Source organism: Exophiala oligosperma, assembly GCF_000835515.1.
Source record: "Exophiala oligosperma strain CBS 72588 unplaced genomic scaffold supercont1.3, whole genome shotgun sequence".
NCBI lineage: Eukaryota > Fungi > Ascomycota > Eurotiomycetes > Chaetothyriales > Herpotrichiellaceae > Exophiala > Exophiala oligosperma.
The window spans coordinates 301949-326162 of record NW_015622820.1 but is presented as its reverse complement, the minus strand read 5'-3'; the positions used below and the strand labels follow the sequence as shown (position 1 = coordinate 326162).

The 24214-nt window shown below is 52.4% G+C and overlaps 8 protein-coding genes across 8 annotated transcripts; 3 read left to right on the top strand and 5 right to left on the bottom strand.

Annotated features, from left to right (window-relative positions):
- Positions 1-72: 72 nt before the first annotated feature.
- PV06_02959 (uncharacterized protein) lies at positions 73-2153 on the bottom strand (the record flags this gene model as incomplete). Its single annotated transcript, XM_016403706.1, has 1 exon — positions 73-2153. One exon carries the CDS (start codon positions 2151-2153, stop codon positions 291-293), a length of 1863 nt encoding a protein of 620 aa, XP_016264711.1. The 3' UTR covers positions 73-290.
- Positions 2154-8028: 5875 nt separating this feature from the next.
- PV06_02958 (uncharacterized protein) lies at positions 8029-10231 on the bottom strand. The gene is made up of 2 exons (XM_016403705.1): positions 8748-10231; positions 8029-8678 (listed from the first exon to the last, which is right to left on the bottom strand). Exons 1-2 carry the CDS (start codon positions 9878-9880, stop codon positions 8120-8122), a joined length of 1692 nt encoding a protein of 563 aa, XP_016264710.1. The 5' UTR covers positions 9881-10231; the 3' UTR covers positions 8029-8119.
- Positions 10232-10650: 419 nt separating this feature from the next.
- PV06_02957 (uncharacterized protein) lies at positions 10651-12308 on the bottom strand. The gene is made up of 3 exons (XM_016403704.1): positions 12050-12308; positions 11825-12002; positions 10651-11775 (listed from the first exon to the last, which is right to left on the bottom strand). Exons 1-3 carry the CDS (start codon positions 12062-12064, stop codon positions 11435-11437), a joined length of 534 nt encoding a protein of 177 aa, XP_016264709.1. The 5' UTR covers positions 12065-12308; the 3' UTR covers positions 10651-11434.
- A 159-nt stretch (positions 12309-12467) lies between these two features.
- On the top strand, positions 12468-13508 carry PV06_02956 (uncharacterized protein). Its single transcript, XM_016403703.1, has 4 exons — positions 12468-12623; positions 12677-12877; positions 12931-13031; positions 13079-13508. Exons 1-4 carry the CDS (start codon positions 12611-12613, stop codon positions 13112-13114), a joined length of 351 nt encoding a protein of 116 aa, XP_016264708.1. The 5' UTR covers positions 12468-12610; the 3' UTR covers positions 13115-13508.
- A 327-nt stretch (positions 13509-13835) lies between these two features.
- PV06_02955 (elongation factor 1-alpha) lies at positions 13836-16058 on the top strand. Its single transcript, XM_016403702.1, has 5 exons — positions 13836-14007; positions 14093-14160; positions 14220-14278; positions 14415-15628; positions 15682-16058. The coding sequence occupies exons 1-5, from the start codon at positions 14003-14005 to the stop codon at positions 15713-15715; spliced, it is 1380 nt and encodes a 459-aa protein (XP_016264707.1). The 5' UTR covers positions 13836-14002; the 3' UTR covers positions 15716-16058.
- A 1999-nt stretch (positions 16059-18057) lies between these two features.
- Positions 18058-20770, top strand: PV06_02954 (uncharacterized protein). The gene has a single exon (XM_016403701.1). The coding sequence runs from the start codon at positions 18292-18294 to the stop codon at positions 20746-20748; it is 2457 nt and encodes an 818-aa protein (XP_016264706.1). The 5' UTR covers positions 18058-18291; the 3' UTR covers positions 20749-20770.
- Positions 20771-20926: 156 nt separating this feature from the next.
- Positions 20927-21223, bottom strand: PV06_02953 (uncharacterized protein; the record flags this gene model as incomplete). Its single annotated transcript, XM_016403700.1, has 1 exon — positions 20927-21223. One exon carries the CDS (start codon positions 21221-21223, stop codon positions 20927-20929), a length of 297 nt encoding a protein of 98 aa, XP_016264705.1.
- Positions 21224-21271: 48 nt separating this feature from the next.
- Positions 21272-23972, bottom strand: PV06_02952 (uncharacterized protein). The gene is made up of 3 exons (XM_016403699.1): positions 23165-23972; positions 22485-23102; positions 21272-22414 (listed from the first exon to the last, which is right to left on the bottom strand). Exons 1-3 carry the CDS (start codon positions 23686-23688, stop codon positions 21499-21501), a joined length of 2058 nt encoding a protein of 685 aa, XP_016264704.1. The 5' UTR covers positions 23689-23972; the 3' UTR covers positions 21272-21498.
- Between the last annotated feature and the right edge of the window lie 242 nt (positions 23973-24214).

The following is a 24214-nucleotide window of genomic DNA, read 5'->3' as shown; positions in this document are numbered from 1 at the left end:
CCAACTCGGAGTACGTACAGTAAATCTGCATTCCTTTTAAATGTCTAGCAAGTAAAAATGTAGATGCGCTTCATTGTCTTTCTCTAGCAAGTTCTTGGTATCTCTGTATATTCGCCCCCACAACCGTGAGCTCCGACCTGACAAAAATGTACTCCGTGTACGACCTCGTCCTTGTTCATGTCTATCTCATAACTCCCCATCAGTCCGCTCGCAAACCCAGGTTCCAATCCACGAAAAGAAAAATTCAACATGACCGGTCTAAAAAAGTTTAGGGCAAGGCTTCGTACAAATCACCACCCAAACCCTTCCTCTATGTAATCCAAATTGGCTCCCTGGTCCAACATGGCTCGCGACGCCCGTCGGACCTCGTCGGCCAACCCACCTCCCGCGCAGACACTTACCCCTACACAGCCCGTCTTCTGTGAGACCTCCTCTGCCATGAGCGACTGGACATCAGGTCTGCCGCGCAACATGCGGACCGTCTCACTGGGGCTGGTGATTGGTTGAGTCAGGCCGTGGCGGGTGACGTACAACAGCACTCTCAGCACTTCCCTCCGCCCCGGCATGCGCAGCACCTCGTGCATCCACGGGCGGATCCAGTCCAAAACTTCGACGGTGGGGATGACCCAGACGAGGGTGATTCTTCGGGCGGCAACGGTCCCTTGCGCGTAACCCTCGACGAGCTCCCTCACGTACGGAAGCTGATGCGTGATACCGACCCCGCCCGCGAACAGCATGACGGTGCCATAGCTGGCCAGACTTCGCTCGTCGCCGTAGGGTCCCTCGATGTACGCGTTGAGGCTCAGGGGGAGCCCTCTTCCTCCCCAGGCACGGTCCCACAGCTTTCGAGTGAAGCCACCGTGTTTCTTGACGATGAGGGATATGGTCCGGCTGCGCTGAATGTTCATTTCAACGTCCTTGTGTGGAACGATGGGTGCCTTGTCGTCGTCAAAAGTCCTCGTCGAATTGCTTCTGGAGAGGGACTGCTGTTCTTCACCACCACCCCACCAGGCCACCGAGAAGGGGTGTGCCGTCCAAAGCCCAACCGAGGGGATGGTCAGGAAAAGAGACTGCCCGGGCCGATGCTGCCATGGCCGCGGGGTGGTGATGGTGACCTTGACAGCGTCGCCTGGGAGGGTCTCCACGTTGGCCTTGCAGGCGCGGGACCCAATGCTCCTGTACAACATTGTCATTGACCTCCAAGCTCTGAATGCCGTCCAGAGAATGATGAAGCCCAGGAGTTGAGGACGCTGTGGCAGTCCATCCAGATGTATCCAGAGAAAGATGCACATGGCGATGACGAGGACAATGTGGAAATGGAGAAAGAACTCGTAGGAGAGAGCCCTGAAGACCTTGGGACTCTGGATGAGGATGACGGTGAAGGCGAGGACAGCGATCAGGCCACTGTAGATGAAACTGGACTGCAACGACTCCTTCACTCCAGCCCAGCCTTTCTTCTCTACTTTTGCAATCAAGTAGCAGACCATGTGCGCGATACCTTGCAAGATGGACACGCGGCCCAGCCAGCGATGCATGAGGTTGAAGGTGTCATAGGGGATGTTCAATAGCGATATCAATGGATTCTTCACCGTGCTCAGCACTATTATCGGGATGAGATTGACGACCGATAGACAGCCGGTACGGTTGCGGAGGATGGGTAGGACTTGCAATTCCGGCTCGGACCACGGAATTTCCCATACGCAGGCGAATACGTTTGTGGCCACGACCAGGAAGATGAAGAGGGCCTGGAAACGAGTGGGAAGTGTCCCGAGGTTGACATGCGGGGAGATCTTGACCTCGCGAGCGCGGCGGTAGTAGAGAGGAGCGTAGATGAGCTTGCTCTTGATCGCCGAAAAGTTGGACGAGCTTTGAGAAAAGTATCGAAGCGAGCCAGGTCGGTCCATCGACGCCAGGTGCCGGACGTACGTGTCGATGCGATGAAACGTGGCGTAGGCGAAGAGCAGGCCGGCCACTCCCAGCAACGCCCAAAGATAGTTCCAGGCCAAGGCCTTGTTCAGGTGGGCGAAATAAGCCTTGGTGGCGGCCTTTTGACTCTGCGAAGTTGCGGTTGTGCTGCTGCTGTCCGAAGACGCCATGGCACTCGGTACGGTCAATGCCATGAGCATTGCAAGAGGCGTAAGTACGGAAGCCATATTGCTTGTTGCTAGCCAGAGCAAGGAAAACGAGAGAGAGGCAGAGAAGCGAAACTTGAAAATGCCTCAGCCTGCTGAGACAAAAGGATGACAAAGAGGCTTTGGGAGTGTCACGGTAGGAGAAAGAAACAAAGAAACAAAGACCTACCACGCGGAAATGCCATGTTACTGATATACCTCGCAGCGGTGGTGAAGATGGAGCATCTGGCAAACCCTCGCCAAAAGTTGCGTGAAGGCTTGAATTGACGAGGTGACGAAGCGAGCTCGCCATTGCGCAACGTGGAATTCACCAGGGTCTGAAACGAATGTAGCAGGGGTTTCATGGATACCTCTGTCCTCGATACACAACCGCCTCCAGATAGGGTATCTTGTCGTCCCGCGTATGGGCCGGCCTGTGGGAATAGACTGGCAATGGAGGCCCAGCAATGGCCTCTCCTGAAGCTTTACCTGAAACAGTAGCCGTGGAGTATCAACGGTATTACAACTGGTATTGTGGAGCTGGATCCCAGCTTCATTTCGACGTCAAAATGCAGCATCGAGTCCAGGAAAGACAGCAGGAATGGTCACATGACCAGTGTTGACATCTGGAAGAGGGAGGACGGTGCGTGACACGAGGAGAACGGAGGACGGAGTGGAAAAGTTCGTGATCCGTACTCAAACGAATCCCCACAGTTATCATCCCTGATCGGCAGATACTTGTAGGGGTTTAGCTCCGCTCGTTGCAGGAATCCGGCTTGGTGCGAAGGGCCGGGCTCCGATTGGCCTTAGAGAGGCAATGATCAGGTTGTTTGAAGCGCCAGTCTATGGGGTCTGGAGCAGACATATCGGTGCTGTATGTACGGAGTAGGTAGTATACTCACATAGGTAGTGACAAGTCTAGCCGACAGCTGTCTGGCGTAGCGCACATGTGGAGTATATGAAGTATAGGTCCAGTATATTCGTAGGTGCAGAATACTGTATCGGTGGGCGAAGAGTCGTCAAAGGGTCTGAGGATTCGTACATTGGACACGAGTACAGTCTTCCGAAGACGCCAGCTGTGTACGTATACCCGGAGGACGGCAGCATTCTCTGCAGATACCCCCGTATGAGTAGGACACACTCAGGCCGCGTGCCGAATACATGGACGTCCAACTGCTGCACATGGTTCGCCGCCTCACAGAGCCTCCTAAAACACGCCAGGCTGGCGAGGCTACCGATACAAGTGCTCCATGGGTGCTTGTATGGGGTCCTTCGCTTGATCCGAAACATGGGTCACTGGCGGCACCTACAGCAATTCGCCTAATCCTGCTTCAACAATAACTCGTACTCCGTACTCTGTACATATTCGAAAGAAGACCCCATCGACCCACTTTTTGAGGCTGGTCTGTCCACGTATGTATCGTATAAGTTAGCCATAAGATGGCTGACGTTCGCTTTCTTGGCTCGAAGGTCCAGAAAAGATTGCGCATGCTGGTGAAGAATACATGTCCGCTTCGTCCTGTTTCGGGCAGGATACTATCCAAAATTCGTATATGCAGGTGGCCTGTGAATTCCTATTACCTCTTCTATCGGACAAGTACATTGGCGGCGCATTCCATTTCCGCATCCGGCGCTCAATCACAACAAGGCTACATAAGCAAACTCAACTCATCCTCAGAATCGATGTCGGGCCCTTTTTCTGGTCGTCATCATCGTATTCGTCAGTTGACCGACGCGCTTTACTCTTTTGTATTGGAAGTCCCCGTGCCAATACGTCGCAGAGTCGGGCGGCGCACTTTGTCGCCGTTGGGACTTTGTCAACAAGGGCCCAAGAGCCTGTTGGGCAGTTATGGCCACATGGCTGGCTCTGCTGGAACGGCCGCGTGCTGCCTTGCGTTGCGAGTTACTATCTGTGCGTTCGCCAGCGTTTTGATTAACGCTCGGAGCTGCAGCAACCCATTCCGCGATCAAAGCGTCCCATGTGTAAACCGGTTCGAGCTGCCGTGACGGAGTCCATGGAACACTAGCAATGTTTCGCTGCTGCTTGGCATGAAATGCTTCAATGATCGCCCCTGTCCATGCCTCGTTGGAGCACTGCTCAGGATTTTCTACGGCATATTCCTGCGCAGCTCCTACACCGAGCTTGGTAATTGCCAAATTCAGCCTTCGACAGTCGTCACATTCTATCTCCAACAACTTCCTTAGGAAACGGCGCAAGCCACCCTAAGTTTCCGCGCAGGTGCAAAGAATCATGGCTGTGACGGAGCCAGAGATCATAGGTAGGCACTCGTCGGAAAGGACAGAGTCAAGCCTCGTTAGCAGCCCCAAGTCGACGTCACCATCATGCATCAGACCTTGGAAAAGATTTCCAAAGAAGATGTGCGCGGCAAGACCACGTTGACTAGCAGTCATCTCCAACAGGATGTCCAGCTCAACAAGCGTCTGTACTTCTTTCGAGATTCTCGCAACCAGTGGACGGTAAGCTGGACGCGTGTGCTCCATCATACAAAGTCCAATCATGGCATTCCAGGCGTGTTTGAGTCTGTTGAAAGCAGCATCGGACATTGAAGAACAACATGCTTTACCTCTTTCGAGCTTCCCTCTACGGAGAAGTGCTCGTCGATCGGTCTTGCCAGACGGGGAGACAGACGTCACAAATATTGCTTCGAGTAGCTGTGGTATGGTACTGTTTGACCGTGACTCAGGTTCGCGGTAGGTCCTCATAAGATATAACAGATTTCGAAACCGTATGAATCGCTCAATCACAGAAACAGGATTCTGGGCGTCTTGAAGGACCCGGAGCGCCCATGCTATATTCGCAGCGTCTTGTGACGATTTTGTGGGCGATAACATCCTCAGGGAGGTGTCATCGGGCAAATGGCAGAAAGGAGCATCTGATTCATAACGCTGCTTGTGCGTGTCAAGGAGTGAGCGATTGATAGCTTGCTGGAAGTCAACCACTAGAGGAGATGACCATTGTGTCATGAAATGTATAGCCACGCCTTCAGATAGTACACCTGACTCCATCATTCGAGTGATCATGGAGATACCACACATACGTACCGCCGCCCTCAGTGGTGGCCAGCCCGTTTTCGGGTGGCCAAAAAAGTCCTCCATCTCTTGGAGGAAAGAGCCTATGATGTCGTGCCCTCCCGTCGTACCCATCGTGGCTGGCGTCGCTTTCTTTGTGCTGCTCGACAGCCTCTCTGGAGATTTGATCCAAGCTCATATCGAAGAGTGACCGGGCCCCGCGTCTTAGAGGCGCATCAAGGTCATCATTCCACCGCGACACTTCCGTAGTACTTGCGGTAGAGACTAGGAGGGTGCCCACGACCGACAAGCCCTGACTCAGAATGTTTTCGTGCTCTTGCGCAAGATGAGTGGTGCCGGAAGGCCAGTCTCGCTCGAATGCCACCCCCTCATCGGCGGTACTCTCCCTGTTGACGTCTGCTCTTCTCATGCTACAATATTTTCTGCACTGCTGTGTAGGCCGTTGCTTAATCGTCGCAGGGACAGAGGCCACAATGTTGTTCCGAGGAGTTCTCAGAATTCGTCGAGCCGCTGTCCGCTTTGACAGAGGTGTCGTCGGGGTTGCCTTTGTAGTCGTGATGGTCCTCACATTGCGAGAAGAATATGTTTTGGACGACCTTTTCCTCTTTCCCGTCGTACTTAACTAGTCCGATGGGACTTCGGGGATAGCAGAATCGTTGTCGACTGGTTCCACGTGCGATGAGCCCTCTTCTTGCGCGGCCAGAAATGCTACGTGCCATCTTTCCAACCTGTTGACAAAATTCGTGACTTTGCGGAGGGTTGTCTTGCAGCGGGTTGCTGTCCAGGGTGCGTCGGTTCTTCGTGAAGGAAGGCTATTGCGGGTGTTGAATCGCGGCATTGAGTATGGGTCGGTCTTTTCTCATGTTGTGCCAGTGACCATATACCGAATCGAAGCTGGCATGCGAGGCCGCCAAGTTTCAGACACTTTATTGCATATTATGTATGAATGGGGTGGAGTTACAGAGTATTCATCTTTGTCTGGTTCTGGTACAGTGTTTACACATTTCCTTTCTTAGACGCGTAAATTAATGACACGGTGAGGACATTCTCCATATATACTTCATGATTTTTATCTTCGACGTACTCCAGGGATACATTCGATGTCCATCCTTATCCAGAGACGATATACACCAGTTTCTTACCTCTTGCTTGACCATCTTTCAATGTGTTCAAGCCATCAGCAACACCATGGAGACCATGCGGCACGACATCAAAAGGGTGTACTGAGAATTTCCCCTCCCTGCACATGTTTCCAACCCAATCGAAGAACTTTCCAGCAGAGTCGACATCTCCCACTGCTTCTTCAGGTGTCGCCTGCTTCGGCATGCCGGGCTTGTATGCACCTTCATGCCCGGTGCCGACATACGTGTACATAATCTGGACATTGTCTGGGACGCCAGATTCATCATAGCTGTTCGCGCTGGAGAATACGCTCAGAATGCCTGCATCCAACATTTGGCTGATATCGACCCAGGTTTTATTTTCGGTGAATGCGTCGATGCTATTTAGAAGCTTCAGGTTGTACCGCTTTGCATAGCCACTCACCTCCTTCTTGACCTGTTCCATGCCGGGACGATAATCCAGGAAAATGTCTTTGTTCATCGAGGTCGAGCAGTGAACGCACGTACTCACTGCTCCCGCCACCTATGGCTATGATGGGACCGATTCCGGCCATCTTGGCTAACTTGACGATGTAAGTGCCCAACGCTGCCGTGGCGCCGTACAAGAGGAGCGGTTTCTTGTTCTTGTTCTTGTCGGCACATTCTTGGTCTGGACCTAGATCCAAGTCCCACGGCGCTGCAAACCCTTGACGGCGAAACAGCGTGATCGCGGCCGTCAAGCTCACCAGCGGAATGGTGCTTGCCTCCTCGAACCCCATGTCGCCGGGGATGGCAAACACGGTGTACGCTGGAGCGACCGCGTACTCTGCATAGGCCCCATACGGCTGTCCCAAGGCGTGAAAGGCAGCGACCCTATCTCCAATACGAAATTTGGACACCTCTGTTCCCATCCCGACAACAGTCCCTGCAAGGTCGTCGCCTGAATTGAGCGATACGCCTAGCATGAAGAGATGGAGCCAGTCTTTCGGGTTCGACGCGGCGGCTTGGACTTTGATCAAGACCTCGTTTGGGGCCAGAATCTGCGGCACCGCAACGGTGGTGATGGTGGTGGTTATTGGCTGCGTCGGATGGACCGTGACCGATCGCATTTCCTTCGGGAGAGGCATGTTCGACGGTTACGAAGCAAGTCTTTTAATTTCTATGAATCAAGCAACGGTATCGAAAACTGGTAAGGGAGGACTCAAAGGTTGAGGATGGAGGACTCAACTCAATGCTCGATGTCTATCGCTCTCAGGTACTCATAACACTTTTACGCAACCTCTCAAGGTCATATATTCCCCCTTGGCTTATAAACATTGTGTAACATAGACGTGTTCGATATGTGTATATTGCACAGCGTCTCGTAATCAGTCATCTCGACGTTTTGCACAAAAAAAGTCTTGATGTACAGAGTGTCTACATACTATCGACCCTACCATTTTGTCCCCACAATCTTTCTACACAGATGATTCATGGGCCAATACAACTCGACAAATGTTTATGCGCTCAACAATTGTTTCATACCTGTGTGATTGGTAAACGAGCGAGCATAAAAATCATTATTTTCAACCTATATAATATTTCCAGAGTGTCACACAGGGTGACATGTCAATCTCATAATATTACATCCTTGGTCGTGGATTTGTAAGACTCCAAAAGAAAACGCCACTTAATAGGCCAAGGCTGTCTCGACAGGGGGAGTGTTTGACTACTCGAACAGCAACTTGATCATTTGCAGAGGAAGACGAGTACGAGGACGAGTACGATAGAGACCGATAATCTGATGCGGTCATGAAATTAAGCCCATTTCTATTTACTCTCCCACTAAATCAATCTGACGGACCTTGTGTACGGTATTCAAGCTTCGTTCGTCTCTTTCAATGCCTTCTCCTTCGACTTGGCCGTCGCCCTCCAAGAGAAGATCAAACAGACGGCCAGGATGATCCCCAACCCGTCCAGGCCTATACCGAGATACCACGCACCCCTGTATCCCTCCAATTGCTTTCTCCCGCCATTGTTGACGTGCGTCTCGACGGTCCCTGCCATGCCCAGACCGATACTGATCGAATAATTGACCACGGTATTGATCAGGCTCGCGGCCAAACCTTGATGCTCGGGCGGCATGTGGTTCGACAAGACGATCACGCCGCTGGGGAAACTCATGTCCATACCCCAAGGGGTGACGACCAGGGCGACAAAGGCCTGTGCCCAAAAGGTCTGATGCACCGGCATGGTCGCCAGCAAGATGTTACCGACACAAAACGCCGTCATGGCGATCAACAGTACCCAACCTGGTTGGATCTTGCCGATGACGAAGCCAGTCGTGATGGCAGCGATGGCACCGGATATGGCGGTTGGTACGATCATGGCCGCAGTCAGGAGGATCGTCTGACCTCGCAAAAGTTCCAGAAATTGCCTTGAAGGAAAAGAGAAAAAGGTCAGTGAGTCTTTCGAAACACCAGAAATGGGTGGTTCATTTACTTACCACAGATAAAATACCCAGATACCAAAGCTAGCCCAACCAAACGCCTCACAGGCAAACACCAGTCTCGTGTCGCGGGTGAATGAAGACATGGGGACGAGTGGGAAAGTGGCCCTGTACTTTTCGAACCAGAAGAACAACGCCAACAAGGCAACGCCGACAATCAACAAAACGTAGACGTAGACCGTATCCCAACCCACGCCGGGACCTTGGTTCCACGCGAAATTGAACAAAACCAAACCTGCCACGCCGATGATTGTCCCCATGACGTCGAGTTCTTGAAATGTCACCGCTCCACCGGCGACCGGCAAGTCTGGGACGACAAAGACGACCAGGACCGCCACGACGACACACACCATGCCCAACACCCAGTACGCCCAGGGCCACCAAACAAACTGGGTGAATATCCCGGAAAACACGGCGCCGACGAGGTAACCCCCGGGCGCCGCCGCTCCGAACAGACTCAAGACCATGTCCTTTCTCGGGCCGGGAGGGTACGTCCTGCTGAGCACCGCGATTCCATTGGGAAGCATGATGGCGGGGCCTATCCCCTGCATGGCGCGACAGAACGCGAAAAAGATGAGAGAATGGGAGAAGGCACTGAAGCCCGCCACCAGAGACCAGACGGCGAACCAGCAATAGCCCAACACAAACAGCTTCTTGTGCCCAAAGAGGTCACCCCATCGGCCGGCGGGGAGGATGAACGTTCCCACCGTCAGAGAGTAGCCCGCGGGGAACCACGACAGGTGGCCCGGGTTGGTGGTGTTGAAGGTCCGTCCGATGACGTGGAGGGGGGCGATGGATTGAGCGAGAGCGGCCTGGGTGAGGAGCTGTGCGGACGTTATCACCGACACAAACAGGATCTCGTGGAAGAGGGAAAAGGACGGTGGTTTCGTGGCCGTGGGTACTCGAGACGCCGTGTTGGTCAGGCTGGGCTCTTGACCTAGAGTCGTGTGCGCGGTCTCATGTCGGGCCAAATCAGTGTTGTCGTTGCCGGACGGATGGCCATTTGGTGTTGTTGTCGTCTTCGTCGATGCATGTCCAATCGGTGCTGGTGAGTGGTTCTGCGATTTCGTCTTCTTTTCTTCAAGGACGGCATCCTCGTCCGATCCTGTGTTTAGTTCCCCGAGAGGCATATTGCAACTCTGTTGTCATGAAAGAAAGTGTGCTGGCCTCGGTATGGGAATGGATATTGATCCAGTCCTTGAGTGTGTGATATGGAATTCAAGCCACCAACCAGCAGGCTCCAAACTCCTGTATCTGGTGGAGAGGATTTCTGCAAAATATTCTCAATTAAATGGTCGAAATGTCGAAGTGGCCTTCTGGTAAGGTACCGGAACTGGATGTCCGAAGTGAAGCTAAGAAGCACGAGATCCAAGCATGATCGACGTCGGGTTGGTAACAGCAGAAGAGAAACGAGACATTGGAGTTCTTCTTGTACTCCGGACGAGTACGAGTAGAAAGAAAAGACTGAACAAACCGTTCCTAGATTACTACTTAAGGATATGGCAATATTGTGCTGGGTACATCGGATGGCACCACTCGTGGCGCGTAGATGAGTATCTTGTCTCCGAGTGACGGCCGCTTGACGCCACCAGCGGAATGGAAATCGACAAAAGTGCAAAAGGGTCCACACTGGATGAAAAATAGATACCCTCATCTCGTCCCGGACGAGAAAGAGATCGTCCTGCTGTATGTACGTAGCACAGTATTTTTCTTGCTCCCTGTGTACACTGTACTTTTCATCTCCACCTTAAGCCACATTCCGCTTGATCTCGACTATTATGTAGTTCTCCTCAGTGCGTTATGCACATTTGGTGGTAGTATGAGGCGGACTATTCACTGCCCTTCCGCATTGCGGCTCAAGATGTACCATGAGAGTATAGGTAAATAATTACATCAGATTCTACCACATACATACTCTACGGTGAGAAGCGACATGAATACAAGTAGTACTCAGATCTCCACAAACAGCGTGCTTTGTTGCAGACTCGAAATTGATTATCAAAGCATTGAAAATCTCGGATCCACTGGTGGTGCGTGTGGCGGTGGCTGTTGCGGATCTTCTTCCGCCCAGCACGATGGAGATAAAAGTACTCGGGACGGAGGAGAACTACCTCAGGGTATGCTTGCCCGAGTTCTCAGTGGGTGGTGAAGACTCAGCCATACTTGTATAAACCTTTAAAGTGTCTCCGCGGTGCTCTACTAGACCCTGTCTGCTGCGAAATGGAAAGTTCGCTGTGCGTGTGATCTTTCTCGGCTTCATGCCAGGCTCACGCTCGAGCATAGATGCAGTCTTCGCTGAAGCCGCTGATTGATTGGATAAAACCGGAATGGAAACGTTCCAGGATTGTCATCACATCGTATTCATTCCGTCTAAACATCATCTGCATGCTCTCGAGCGCTATGCAGACCAAACTACCTCTCAAGGGGACGCTTGGTGAGAGCAGCCAAATAGCAGTCCGCACTGCGCTGTTTATACCATTTCACGTCTCAAACGCCAGCTCTTTCCAGAATTCAGAGAGTTTTGGACGCTGGTAATCAATGCGCTGCAAGAGGAAGAAATGGGTGCTTCGTGAAGACGCGGACAGCGACCTCCGGCTGCGGCCAGGTACAAACCTCTACAAGACCAGCTTGCTAGCGGTCAACCAAGCGCGAGGAGCTGGCCAGTGAAATATGATCGTACAAGCTCATTCTGAGTCCGAGGCTGACCCTGCACCATCATCGTCATCGTCTTGATGGGCATCGGCATTCTTCAATCCTTCATGAAGTACGTATTCTTCCTTGATCAGAATTCCTCGAAGCTCCTCGGTCCTAGGTGTGCATATCTCGGCAGGCTTTCTTCCATGGCCATCTTTTACTCTGGGATCGCCTCCAGCTTCAATGAGCATCTTGGCCATTGCTTCTCCTAACTCGACTTCGCGTTCGTTCGCATATCGGACAGCGCAGTGTATCGGCGTCTCTTTATCTCTCCTCGTGATAGGGTCACACTCAAGGAACTCAATGTTCAATAGCTCGTCCATAACATCATCTGAAATTGTCAGCTTGAGGAAGCACACGGGGTTGAGGACCGCGCTTACAGGCCCCATAATTTGCGCAGACATGCAATAAATGATTACCCATAGTATCCGTGACGGTGTTGAAAAAGTCTGCTGTTTGCTCCTTGCTCTTATCCTTCATATCATTTAGGACTTCGTGGAAAAGCTCGACATTATCTCTACGGCATGCTTCGAGTACCTGCTCCTTATGGGAAGCACCCTAGGCACTGAGTCAGCAGGGTCAGACTATATCATCGTCAAACTCACCTCAACATCAGCCATGGTGAGTGTGAGGCACACCAGCCAAGGCTATAGCAGAGGAAAATGCCTCAGGTTGTGCCTCCCCGTGCTATGGAGCAGGCAGATGTGAATTGAGCGCAGTCGGTGTGACTTCAACCAAGAGAAGAATGAAGTTGCTGAAGCCTCGAACAGAATGAACGTTCGGAAACTAAATGGGTATTCTTTTGGCGTAGAATTAAGTTGTTCGTGGATGCTGGAGAGGGTAGGGTCGTCGAGTGTCTTACGCAGTCGTTGTTACTTGGAGAGTACCGTACGCCGCACGGGTACGGAGTAGTGTTCTTCTCGTTTGGGACCCCCTGTTCATGCCAAGTTCAGCCTCGACTTTGGGCTGCACTTTCTCCGAGCCTTATCAGATCCGATCCGAGGTTTTCCCGCCTAAATTCATCAACAGGTCCTTCCATTAAATGTCTGCGCGTGGTATGTGGTTATGTCTAATCTACCTAGGTAGCTACAGAAGAGATTGTGGTTCTTTTCGATACAGGAGGCTACTTGAATGTATGTGCGCCTCCGGCGCTTTGCATCGACACAATGCCTCCCACATGTTGGTCTCCTCAGTAAACTGAACCATGGATGCGGTTGACTGAACATGAACAGACTGCCCAAATTGCTCCAACAGTCTCACCATCGCACGGGTGACGCCTCGGGACGATAGGATCGAACGAAATGCCTTTACCTGCAGAACGTGTCCTTATCAATTCGTTCTTGATAAGCACTACACAGACAAATATCCCATGAAAAAGAAGCAAAAGGACGATGTTCTAGGCGAGGAGCAGTCGGATCTTCCAATTAACGAAGGTGTGTTTACATGCCTTCAAGGTCAAGCGATCAAGAATACTGAATTGCGAAAGTGCCTGGTGGCTGTCCCAATGAAAAGTGCGAGTCGAAGAAGGCATACTTCTATCAGCTGCAAACAAGGAGCGCAGACGAGCCTCCCACTTCTTTTTTTAAGGTACGACTTGGGTTGGGCGATTTTATGCAGCCGCTAATATCCTACAGTGCATCGAATGTGGCAAGCAATGGAGAGAATACTAGGTACAGGTTCAGCTCTTGGGTACCGATCAACACTCGCCTTCCATGCTCCTTGTACAAGACGCTTGAACGATAGAACAAACTTGCCACAAACACCTGCGCAATGGCGGCAGTGGCATTTTGATCGATTTTACACAGCGGCCGCCCCCGGGACATTGCAGCCTGGGACATATCAACTCTCGTGGACCATTGTTCATGGAAATGAAAAGACTTCATGTACAGCAAGAGAAGCACCATCCCGACTCGAGGACGGAGTACTACAGCACTAACACTCACCATGGCCATAACTCTTTCTTGACAGTAGGACGGCGTCGCCGTGGACAGCTTGCCGCAGGTGGGTGGGTACCAGTATCGTCAAGTAGGGCCTATGATAGTTGTAATAGTCCATAATAATTGCTGCGTTCAAAGCAACCTCGAAGGAGAAAATTGTATCTGCTCCAGTATTTACAAAAGCCCAATTGGCCAGCCGAACGTGAGGCAAAAAGATTGATATGCGAGTCCAAAAGAGACGTAAAAGTCGTCACCAATCATACTCGGACTGAATGGGAAAAAGGCGGCATGGTGGGGTTGAGCGTAGCAGAAAAAAATAGCTGCCACAGTGACCAGAACTGAGCTGGCTGACGATGATTCACACCAACTAGCGCCAAGCCCTGTCTTTGGGCCGCAGGCTACAAAATCTGCGCACACTCCTCTACAACTCTTCCTCCCTCCTCTTCGTCGCTCAGTGAGTCCCTCACACCCCTCTACTTCTTCCGCCATCAAAACTAATCATCACACAGCACCTCTACGCAAGCCGTGGTATCTGAGCATCGCACGCGAACTCTTCTAGTATCTGCCACAGGACTACAAGACTTCTTAAAACTCACATCACAGTTCAAAACAACCGCCACCATGGGGTAAGCAAATTCCATCTGCGCCTGGTCAAATTCCTTCTCTCTGCGATATCAATGAGCATCTCTGACATGTCTTCTATCTCTATAGTAAGGAAAAGACTCATATCAACGTCGTCGTCATCGGACACGTCGACTCCGGCAAGTCCACCACTACCGGTAAGAGATGGACCTTTACCAGCACAAATCAAGAGCAAAACACTCACACATATCAACAGGTCACTTGATCTACAAGTGCGGTGGTATTGACAAGCGTACCATCGAGAAGTTCGAGAAGGTAAGCCTCTTTTTGCCCTTCTTCTCTCACACTGGCCTTATCATGTCTGCCACCAAATTTTTGTTTGGTGGGGGAGGGGCAGGCGCAGTATCACGTGATGATAGGTCCGATAGACTAACAAACTTTCGTCTCACAGGAAGCTGCTGAACTCGGCAAGGGTTCCTTCAAGTACGCTTGGGTCTTGGACAAGCTGAAGGCTGAGCGTGAGCGTGGTATCACCATCGATATCGCTCTCTGGAAGTTCGAGACCCCCAAGTACTATGTCACCGTCATCGACGCCCCCGGTCATCGTGACTTCATCAAGAACATGATCACTGGTACTTCCCAAGCTGACTGCGCCATTCTCATCATTGCTGCCGGTACTGGTGAATTCGAAGCCGGTATCTCCAAGGATGGTCAGACCCGTGAGCACGCTCTGCTTGCCTACACCCTGGGTGTCAAGCAGCTCATTGTCGCCATCAACAAGATGGACACTACCAAGTGGTCTGAGGACCGTTTCAACGAAATCATCAAGGAGACTTCCAGCTTCATCAAGAAGGTCGGCTACAACCCCAAGTCCGTTCCTTTCGTCCCCATCTCCGGCTTCAACGGTGACAACATGATCGACGTCTCCACCAACTGCCCCTGGTACAAGGGCTGGGAGAAGGAGACCAAGGCTGGCAAGGCCTCTGGCAAGACTCTCCTTGAGGCCATCGACGCCATTGACCCCCCCTCTCGTCCCACCGACAAGCCTCTCCGTCTCCCTCTCCAGGATGTGTACAAGATCTCTGGTATCGGAACGGTGCCCGTCGGTCGTGTCGAGACTGGTATCATCAAGGCCGGTATGGTCGTTACCTTCGCTCCTGCCAACGTCACCACTGAAGTCAAGTCCGTCGAAATGCACCACGAACAGCTCGCCGAGGGTGTTCCAGGTGACAACGTCGGTTTCAACGTCAAGAACGTCTCCGTCAAGGAGGTTCGTCGTGGAAACGTCTGCGGTGACTCCAAGAACGACCCACCCAAGGGCGCTGATTCCTTCAACGCCCAGGTCATCGTCTTGAACCACCCTGGTCAAGTTGGTGCTGGCTACGCCCCAGTGTTGGATTGCCACACTGCCCACATTGCTTGCAAGTTCTCTGAGCTTCTCGAGAAGATCGATCGTCGTACCGGAAAGTCGATCGAAAACAACCCCAAGTTCATCAAGTCTGGTGACGCTGCCATCGTCAAGATGGTTCCCAGCAAGCCCATGTGTGTTGAGGCCTTCACTGATTACCCACCACTCGGTCGTTTCGCCGTCCGTGACATGCGTCAAACCGTCGCTGTCGGTGTCATCAAGTCCGTTGTCAAGTCCGAGAAGGCCGGTGGCAAGGTGTAAGTTTTCCGTCTTTCGATCCATTTTACTCCACATACTGATTCTTCTACAGTACCAAGGCTGCCGTCAAGGCCGGCAAGAAATAGACGTCTGCAAGAATCTTCGGAAATGGTTACTTCTGATATGGGGTTTGTTAACTCGTAACTCTTTTGTTGCCATGATCCAATTTTTCTGCCATGTCTTTTTTTTCGTCAGCGTTCAATCACCGACGTACTTGCTCCATTAAGGACAAGTGCTCAAAATTCAGTGTCGAATTCAAGATTTGATAGACAAGATTTCATGTCCTTCATGGGCTATCAAGTTAGCTTTTCAATAATGCAACAGGACATGGATGCCATTCAGTTTTTCCGCTTTCTTGTTCTTCCGTAGCGTGTAGAAAATGCTCATGGAGTAAGGTCCCATGTTACCAGGTAATCATGTATTCGTCCGCTTAGCATGTAATCCCTTGTAATCTGATGCGTGCGTCCGTTGCTTAGCCAGTCCGTCCGGCACCCTCTGGGTAATAAAACTTCAGCGCGGTATGTGAGAGGGAGAACCAGCGTGTCACGACGATTTGACGATGGGAATCACGCACGAGGCTACCAATATCACTGGAGTGCTCCCCAATTGTCATTCCTTGATATCAACACGAGTGAAATGGTGGCCGACAAACTTCAAAATGACGAGCACCGAGACACCAACAAGGACAATAATAACAACTAGTTTATTGGTCTCTTGGTCGTGTGCCCTTTGTAAAGATATCTCTACTACGAGTATGGCGAGTGAGATTGGTAGCCTCGTGCGTAATGCAGAGGTGGGTGTGCGTGATACCCATGGTCAAATCATCGGAGTTGTATATATATATTCGTGTCTAATGAGACAAGCTTCGACTTGTATTTGTCAAACGCTGGACACCATCCTTTACCAGCACGTGTAACCCCCATCGACAATCTGTCGACGAGTTTAAATTAGAACACTTTCTCTTCTCCCTTCTCCTAACAAAGTACTCGAGGGGATTCGCATTTGGAGGAAACTTACCACGTCCGACCCGTTCAGGTAACTCGAAGCGTCACTCGCCATCCACACGATGGTCCCCCTGAGTTCATGTGGCTCGGCCATCCTCCCCATCGGAATGTCCTTTTCCCACGAGCCGACCAGTTCCTTCCCTTCGTGCTCCAGCAGGCCCTTGATCAGGTCGGTCCTCATGTAACCGGGGCTCAAACTGTTGACCCTGATGCCCCTGGGTCCCCATTCCGTCGCGAGGCTCTTCGCCAAAGATCGGATGGACCCCTTGGAAGCATTGTAGGCTGCCTGCTTCTGTGGACGCACGCAGATGGTCGCCGACATGCTGGCGATGAGGACGATGGAACCCCGGATGTTGTGCTGGAGCATGTGTTTGCCGGCCTCCCGGGCAAACAGCCAGCTCCCGTCGACGTTGATGTCCATCATCTTCCGCCAGCGGGCGTACTCGTAGTTCTCGGCCTCGACGTTGTCCACGATGCCCGCGGCCGTGACGAGCACGTCGACTTTGCCAAAGTCTTGAACGATCTGGGCCCACGTGCTTGTCACGTCGTTCTCGATCGTCGCGTTGCACTGGTAGGCTCGAAGTTCGGGGGCAGGATCTCCGGGGTATGCATCCCTGACTTGGTTTGTTATTGACGAGATGGAATCTTCGCAGTCTTTGATGGCCAGGTCGATGCACGCCCCCCGGGCGCCGCTGAGGGCGAATGCCGTCAGAAACTCCTTTCCCAGCCCTCGCGCTGAACCGGTCACCACACAGGTCTTGTTTTCGAGGGAGAACGAAGGCAAAGTCCTCAGAGAGCGGCTGCTTGTCCAGAAAGGTTTGAGGCTGTGGCGTTTGGCGGTGAGTGACCAGCGAGGAGCAGCAGCCGGACGGCGAAGAGGAAGAAGAAGAAACCCTGGAAACATGTCGAAGGGGGAATTTGCACCGCAAGGATGGATCCTTGACACAGAAGTACGATCGGAAAAAGACAAACAATACTAACTTACCTGGCTATTTTGCTGGCAGTCCACAGAACGTCGAAGGACAAGAGTTGTTGGAACCTCGTTACGACCTTTTGTACCGCAAGGACCAAGACCCTCGTCCTGTTGTGACACCGTCCCACGGTCCAGGTGCCAGTGTGTGCCAATGCTTACCCTTTCCTTGTCCGGACCATGTTGTGCCGCTTGAGGGGGGAGCTGTCTAGGTTCAATACGAGGGCCACGATGGGAGGATAAGAGTGTACATGGGTTCATCTTCGCAGTCTCTGCGGGGTGAAGCTTAGCGGGTTCTGCGGGTTACTGACTGACTCGCTGACTTACCCACCTAATAAAGGATAGTAGGGATACAGTACGGAGTACGAATGTCTTTTACTGCCCCTCTCTAATTTATCCTCTTGGGTTTCCGCGCATGCAGCCCTAATGCAATGCCTGCAGCCTTAGCTTTGGGGCTGCTTTTCGTGCCCCCTACGAAAGACGGCCGACATGCGGTTTCAGCTCAAAGTAAGTGTACTTGCAGCCACCAGAAGGAAACCCAATCTCCGGGGGGTCTTCCTGTGCGGCTGATGAGTTTTGTAGTACGTGGTGATCTTTCGTTCTTCCTTCTTTTCCCATTGAATGCTCTCCCCGATCGACTTGATGCAGTGACGCACCCGAACACGCGCAAAACTTGAGAACAACCAAAATGTCGTCAATGTTAGAAGTTCGCGACCAGCGCCGGTCCAGGTCGAAATCTCCTGGCGGGCGGGACAGGGACAGGTCAAGATCTCACTCGCGCGACAACCGCGACCGCGGGACGGGCGAGCGAAGTGAATACGGCAGACGCTCGAGCAGCAAGTACGAAGTGGATGAATCGGACGACGGCGGTAGTCGCAGGTATACCGAGACAAAAAGGACGTCCAGTAAGAAATACTACGAAGAAGACGCATCAGAAGACGACGACCGGCGCAGGCGCACAAGGTCAAAGAAGAAGTACGCCGATGATGATAGCGACGAAGAAAGCAAATATCGTTCGTCGAGGTCTACACAAGAGTACCGAAGGCGGGAAATTTCTGTGTCGGATGATGACAGAGGGTACACGAGGCCGAAGAAGAAGTCAGACAGTGACTCGGACAGACGCAGAGAGAGGGACAACAGGAAGAGCAGCAAGAGATACGATGATTCAGATGGGAGTGAGCATGACGGTTCCCGGCGAGAGTCCACCAAGCGCAGTTCGCGCGTCGAATATGCTGAGGCGAGACCTCGCGAATCCCGTCACTCGAGCTACAACGGCGCAGAGACACGCTACACGGCCCCGGAGGCACCGCCACCTTCGAATCAGCGATATGCGTCCAACGGCCAACGGTATGCGGAAGTCGACCAGTACAAATACGCTCAGCCGAGTGATTACACCTCGAGAAAACCCGAATATGAGCGCTCCCGACTGTCGGACAGCAAACGCGGAGTTGGAGATGGTTTTGAAATCGACAAGCATGACAAGAGATACCGCGAGGACAGATACGAAGCTCGAGAATCCAAGGAAAAGAGATATTATGACGACAGATATGAGACTCGTGAGCCGAAAGACAAAAAGTATCACAATGACCGTTATACCGCCTCATCAGACAACGTGACCAAAAGGATGTCTTCTTTGGCCGTAGGGGGTGGTGCGGCCACTCTTGGAGTCGCGGGAATGGCTGCTGCACATGCTGCTGGTTCCAAACCACCTGCGTCGCCTCTACTAGAAGCGTACAAGGGCACCTATCAATCGATTTCGCCCATGCCATCGGCGCTGGTTCTTGCAAACCACAAAGACGATTCGGATCTGTCCGACCTCGATCTGGATCTGGACGGCGATTCTGATGATGACGACCCCAATGTTGATCTGAAACGAAAGATTCGCAAACTGGAAAGAGAAAAAGAAAAGTACTCTCGAGAGCACAGTAGTAGAAAGAGTGCCACAAGCCTGAGCACCATGACAGAGATACGTCCCCGACGGTCGTCCAACCTTGAGTCTCCGCGGGAAAGCACCATGATAGAGATCACTCCTGGCGGCAGGCGAGAACGCTCTAGCTCCAACGTGAGTATTCTTTCCACAGGCGGCGGCCATGGGAAGAAGAAATCGGTCTCGTTTTACGATCCAGTCGACGACGCCAAACGCATCGCCGCAGCGTTAGCTGGCACGCGTAGCGCACCCGATCCCCGACCGCTGGTCCAGATCCTGCCGTATTTGTCCACAGACGATCTCCTGGCTTTGCGCGCCGAGTATAAAAAACTCGTCAAAGTGAATGGCCAAGGCATAAACATATGCAAGCACGTCAAGTCGCGATTACCTGGCAATCTGGGCAAAGCGTGCTATGCGACCGCCCTCGGTCGTTGGGAAAGCGAGGCGTACTGGGCGAACTCGTGGTACCAAGGCGGCGCGTCACGGAGGGAGCTCCTGATTGAAAGTTTGATGGGCCGATCCAACAGCGACATTCGCGAAATCAAAAACTGTTTCAAGGACAAGAAGTATTCGAACGACCTCGAGAAATGTATCCGGACCGAATTGAAGGCCGACAAGTTCCGCATGGCGATTCTTCTCGCCCTCGAAGAGCGTCGCATGCCCGAATCCAGCCCGCTCGACATAAAACTGATCCGGAACGATGTTCAGGCCCTGGCACATGCGTTGGATTCCGCGGGTGGTGAGTCGGACCTGATCCGAATCATCGTCGTGCGTAGCGACGCGCACCTTCGCGAAGTTCTTCGCCTGTTCGAACGGACCTACCGCGTCAACTTTGCCCGCGAGATGATCACCAAGTCGCGCAACCTGGTGGGAGAGACTTTGGCGCACGTTTTGAACGGCGCCCTGAATCGACCCATGCGGGACGCGCTGCTGCTCCACCAGGCCATCAGCGAGACGGCCCCGGGCAAGGAAAGGACCGAATTGTTGATCTCGAGGTTGGTGAGGATGCACTGGGAACCAAAACACCTCGAAAAGGTCAAGTCGGTGTACCGGGAAAGGTACGGGCACAGCGTCGAGGAAGCCATCAGGCATGAAGTGTGGGCTCAGATGAAGACCCAAGAGGGACGGATCTGTGCCGAGTTTTGTGGTGCCCTCGTCGAGAGTAGTGCTTTTGAGAGGAGGGGTGTAGGTGATATGCCTGTTGAGATTATACGATAGACCAGGACAGTGGGTAGGTCGGCGGGTACCAGTAGTGTGGTACGCTGTCCGTTGAATAGGGCCAAAGCAGCAAAGCATCAAACATTTCTATCTGGATAACGAATATACTCTAGAGGAATCAACCAAGAAGGGCCATACATTCGTACTCTTTGTCTCGTCCAAGTCATCGCTTCTCGGATCAATCGTCGGGCATGCCGCTGTCGTCGGAAAAAGTAATGTCAGGAATGGGAATCGCCCTGATCAACTCGAGAGCATGCAATGTCGAAATGCGATGGGACGGCGAGAGTCTTGTCAGTCCTTGAATTATCGGAAGCAAAGCCTTCAACTCCGGTTCGAGGACGGGCACATGTTTTTCAATCTGCCTCTCCGGCCGATATTCCAGCTTGCCTGGTTCCCATTTCCATTTCTCGGGGCCGCCAGCATCGCCACCGCCCTTTCTGGCCGCGGCTGCTTCTTCTTCTTCATCAGAGCTCATTTCCTTCCACTTTGACTGAGTGAGAGTGAGAGAGAGAGAGAGGAAAAAGAAATCCTGAGGCAAACAATTACATGGTTGTTGATAACTCGCGAAGCCTGTTTCCTTGTCCAGTTCCTACTCTTCGACTTATTTACCTATTTTCATCAAACGGATCCTGATAAGCATACATGCCCACACCTCGATATTCCTTTCAAAAGAAGAAAGAAGAACCTTTCCCATAGGACGGACCATCCCTTGACATCGGCACTACCACCCCAGCAGCAGCAGCTGCTGCATTACTGCTGACGCCGCAACGTCGTCCATTCACCTAGCAATTGGTCAACGGCGTCTGCACCGTCAGCCGTCCCCATGAGTACTCCTAGTCCGGTGACCGACGACTGGGGCTCTTCTGCTTTAGCCTTGCCCTTGCCCTTTCCTTTGTTATTGGTATCACTCAGATCCACGGTTTCCATGGCGTCCTCGTCCTCCTCGATGGTCTCTGCTACTTTCTCAGCACCACCACCATTTGTTTGAGTGGTGGCCTTGTTATTATTCGGATCTGATGAAGACGGGGACGACGACGCGGCGGTCTGTCGTGGTGGTCCAATCGTCGCACCCTCACTCTCACCCTGAGCGATGGCAGCTTGCACACTGGCCGAGAGGATGTCTTTCATGCGAGCGTCCTGTTCGGGAGACCATCCTTCTCCTCCCGCGGCTGGGTTTCCACGAGACTCGTAGGCGGTGCCGCTACCGCTTCCATTGCCGTTGCCGGTAGAGGTCTCGCCAGACCCTTCGATCAGAGCGGCAGGGGCAGGGCGGGAAATCGATGCATTCGACGGCGTGTCCAATTCCACGCGAACCTCCGGCAAGGGTCCCAATCGAGGTGTGTGCTCTATGGCGTCAGCGGACATCAACGGTCTTGACGCGTCGCCGCCTTGCGCGTGACCAGTAATACCGACGGGGTTCATTTCGATATCCCCAACTCTCGACGCAGGATCAGGTCGGCGACCCGAAACCAATGCATCTGGTAATGCTGCCCTAAAAGCCTCGGCCAGCGTCGGTCCCGAGTCCGAGTCGTCGGGACTATCGTCGCCATTCGAGTATGGTTGGTAGTATCCTCCTCCGTTTGAAGCTTGGTTGTAGGTGAGTACATTGTTGGCGTCCTCGGTGATTTGTTCCGTGGCGAGGAAAAGACCAGTATTGTCAAGTGTCCTGTTGGAAGAGTTTGTTAGTTTCTGAGGTTTGATGTGTGAAGGAGCAGGAAAGAAAAGATAGCACGTACTGTTGAATCGAACTCACGGCAGAGTAAGGACTAGGCATCGAGTTCCAAACTTTTGAATACCACGTATTACTCCGGCTGAGACCGTTTGTACTCCGCCTCGTACTGTTGGTCCGCGACTGCAATGAATCCTGACGTCGACGAGTTTGTTTTTGAAGCACCGAGACTGATATGCGTGGTTTCTGAGGCTGGTGGCTTTGCTGCTGCTGCGTGCGGGCGTCCCTGTCTAGTTCAACCCTTACGACAATACCGGAAGAGTGGTGAAGCACGGACGACGACTGCTCGACTTTGACCAGGGCGTTTTCGACGCGGTCGAGACAGGCCTGTATCGTAGACGCCGCCCTCGCACGGGGGCTGGAGTCGGCGTACGAATTGTCCGAGTCGGGGGGTTTGATCATGGAGAGCGAAAGGCTGGCACTGGCACTGCCGTGGGGATCCGGGCGTGACTCGTGAGAAGGGCTGTTGTCTTTGTTGTTGCTGTCGCCTTGTTGAAACGCCTCGGTCTCTCCGCCCAGGTCCTTGATCATCGCTTCGTACCTACGCGTGGCGTCCTTGTTGGCTGTGACCAGATTCTCCAGCAGTAGTTTCCGATAATGATCGTCCTGTGGTTCTTTGACATCCCTGCAGCAACATTGTCAGACTAGAGATGAAGACTTTCCGGGAAAACGAAGCAATCAACTTACCCGGCTTTCATGTCTCGAGCATAGCTCAACACGCTCAACATCAGGACCAGTGTGCTTCTTAGTCGCTCGAGGTTCGCGGCGAGGAGGTCGACTTTTGGGAGGAGAAAAGGATACTTTAATCGTTCGAGCGGCGACAAGGCGGGCACTTTACCGTTCTTCACGCCTCGTTCCCGGGCACTCTGCATGGCTTTCCCGATGATGGTGTCAATCTCTCGAAAAACGCCCTCGCACTCCCGAGTGACCTCGCGCGTTGTGGCCGTGGCCGAGCTCGAATAGATACGGCCGCGGCCATCCTCCTCCTCCTCCTCCTCCTCGTCGTCGTCGTCGTCATCATCGTCCTCCTGATCGAGGTTGACCCCGAGTTCGTGCAAGACCGAAGCCGTCAAAGACACATTGTTGGCTAGGTCTTTGATCTCTATCCGAGCGGTCGTGACCGTCTCGGAAAAGCTGTGAAGCTTCACGGCCAGCTTGATGCCGGACCTGGCAATGCCGATGACTGTCCCTGCCAGTCCTTCGTCCGCCATGATTCACCGGTTTTTCTTCAGAGTGTTTATAACCAAGACCGTCAATAATTATAAACACACACACACATAAAAATAACCCCTGAGAAAGAGAACGTTCACTCCATGACCACTCCCCCAAATACTGATGGACGGACGGAGAAAATGGATAGACGGACAAAGACGTTGATGCTAAAACACACACGCACACACACATACACACTCGATAGCTAAATAAAAAGAAATGGTTGATTGATATCCTGCAGCTTGTTTTATTGATGAGTTTACCGAACATTCGACGAACGTTTCACACGGGGAGCGAAAGCTGAAATTAAACATTTAGTCCGTGGCTGGCCTTAAAAAGCTGACTATATTTAGTGGCTTCCCGCTTAGTGGCTCGCGCCGTCGGTCGCAGCCTTGTCTAGAACAAGGCACGTGAGTGACAAGGCTGAGGCGGATCTTGTGGAGATGCATGGGAATCATTTTGCACTGGACGATGTTAGTTATACGGATACTGTACGGAGTACATATTGATGAGCCACGGTGGAGA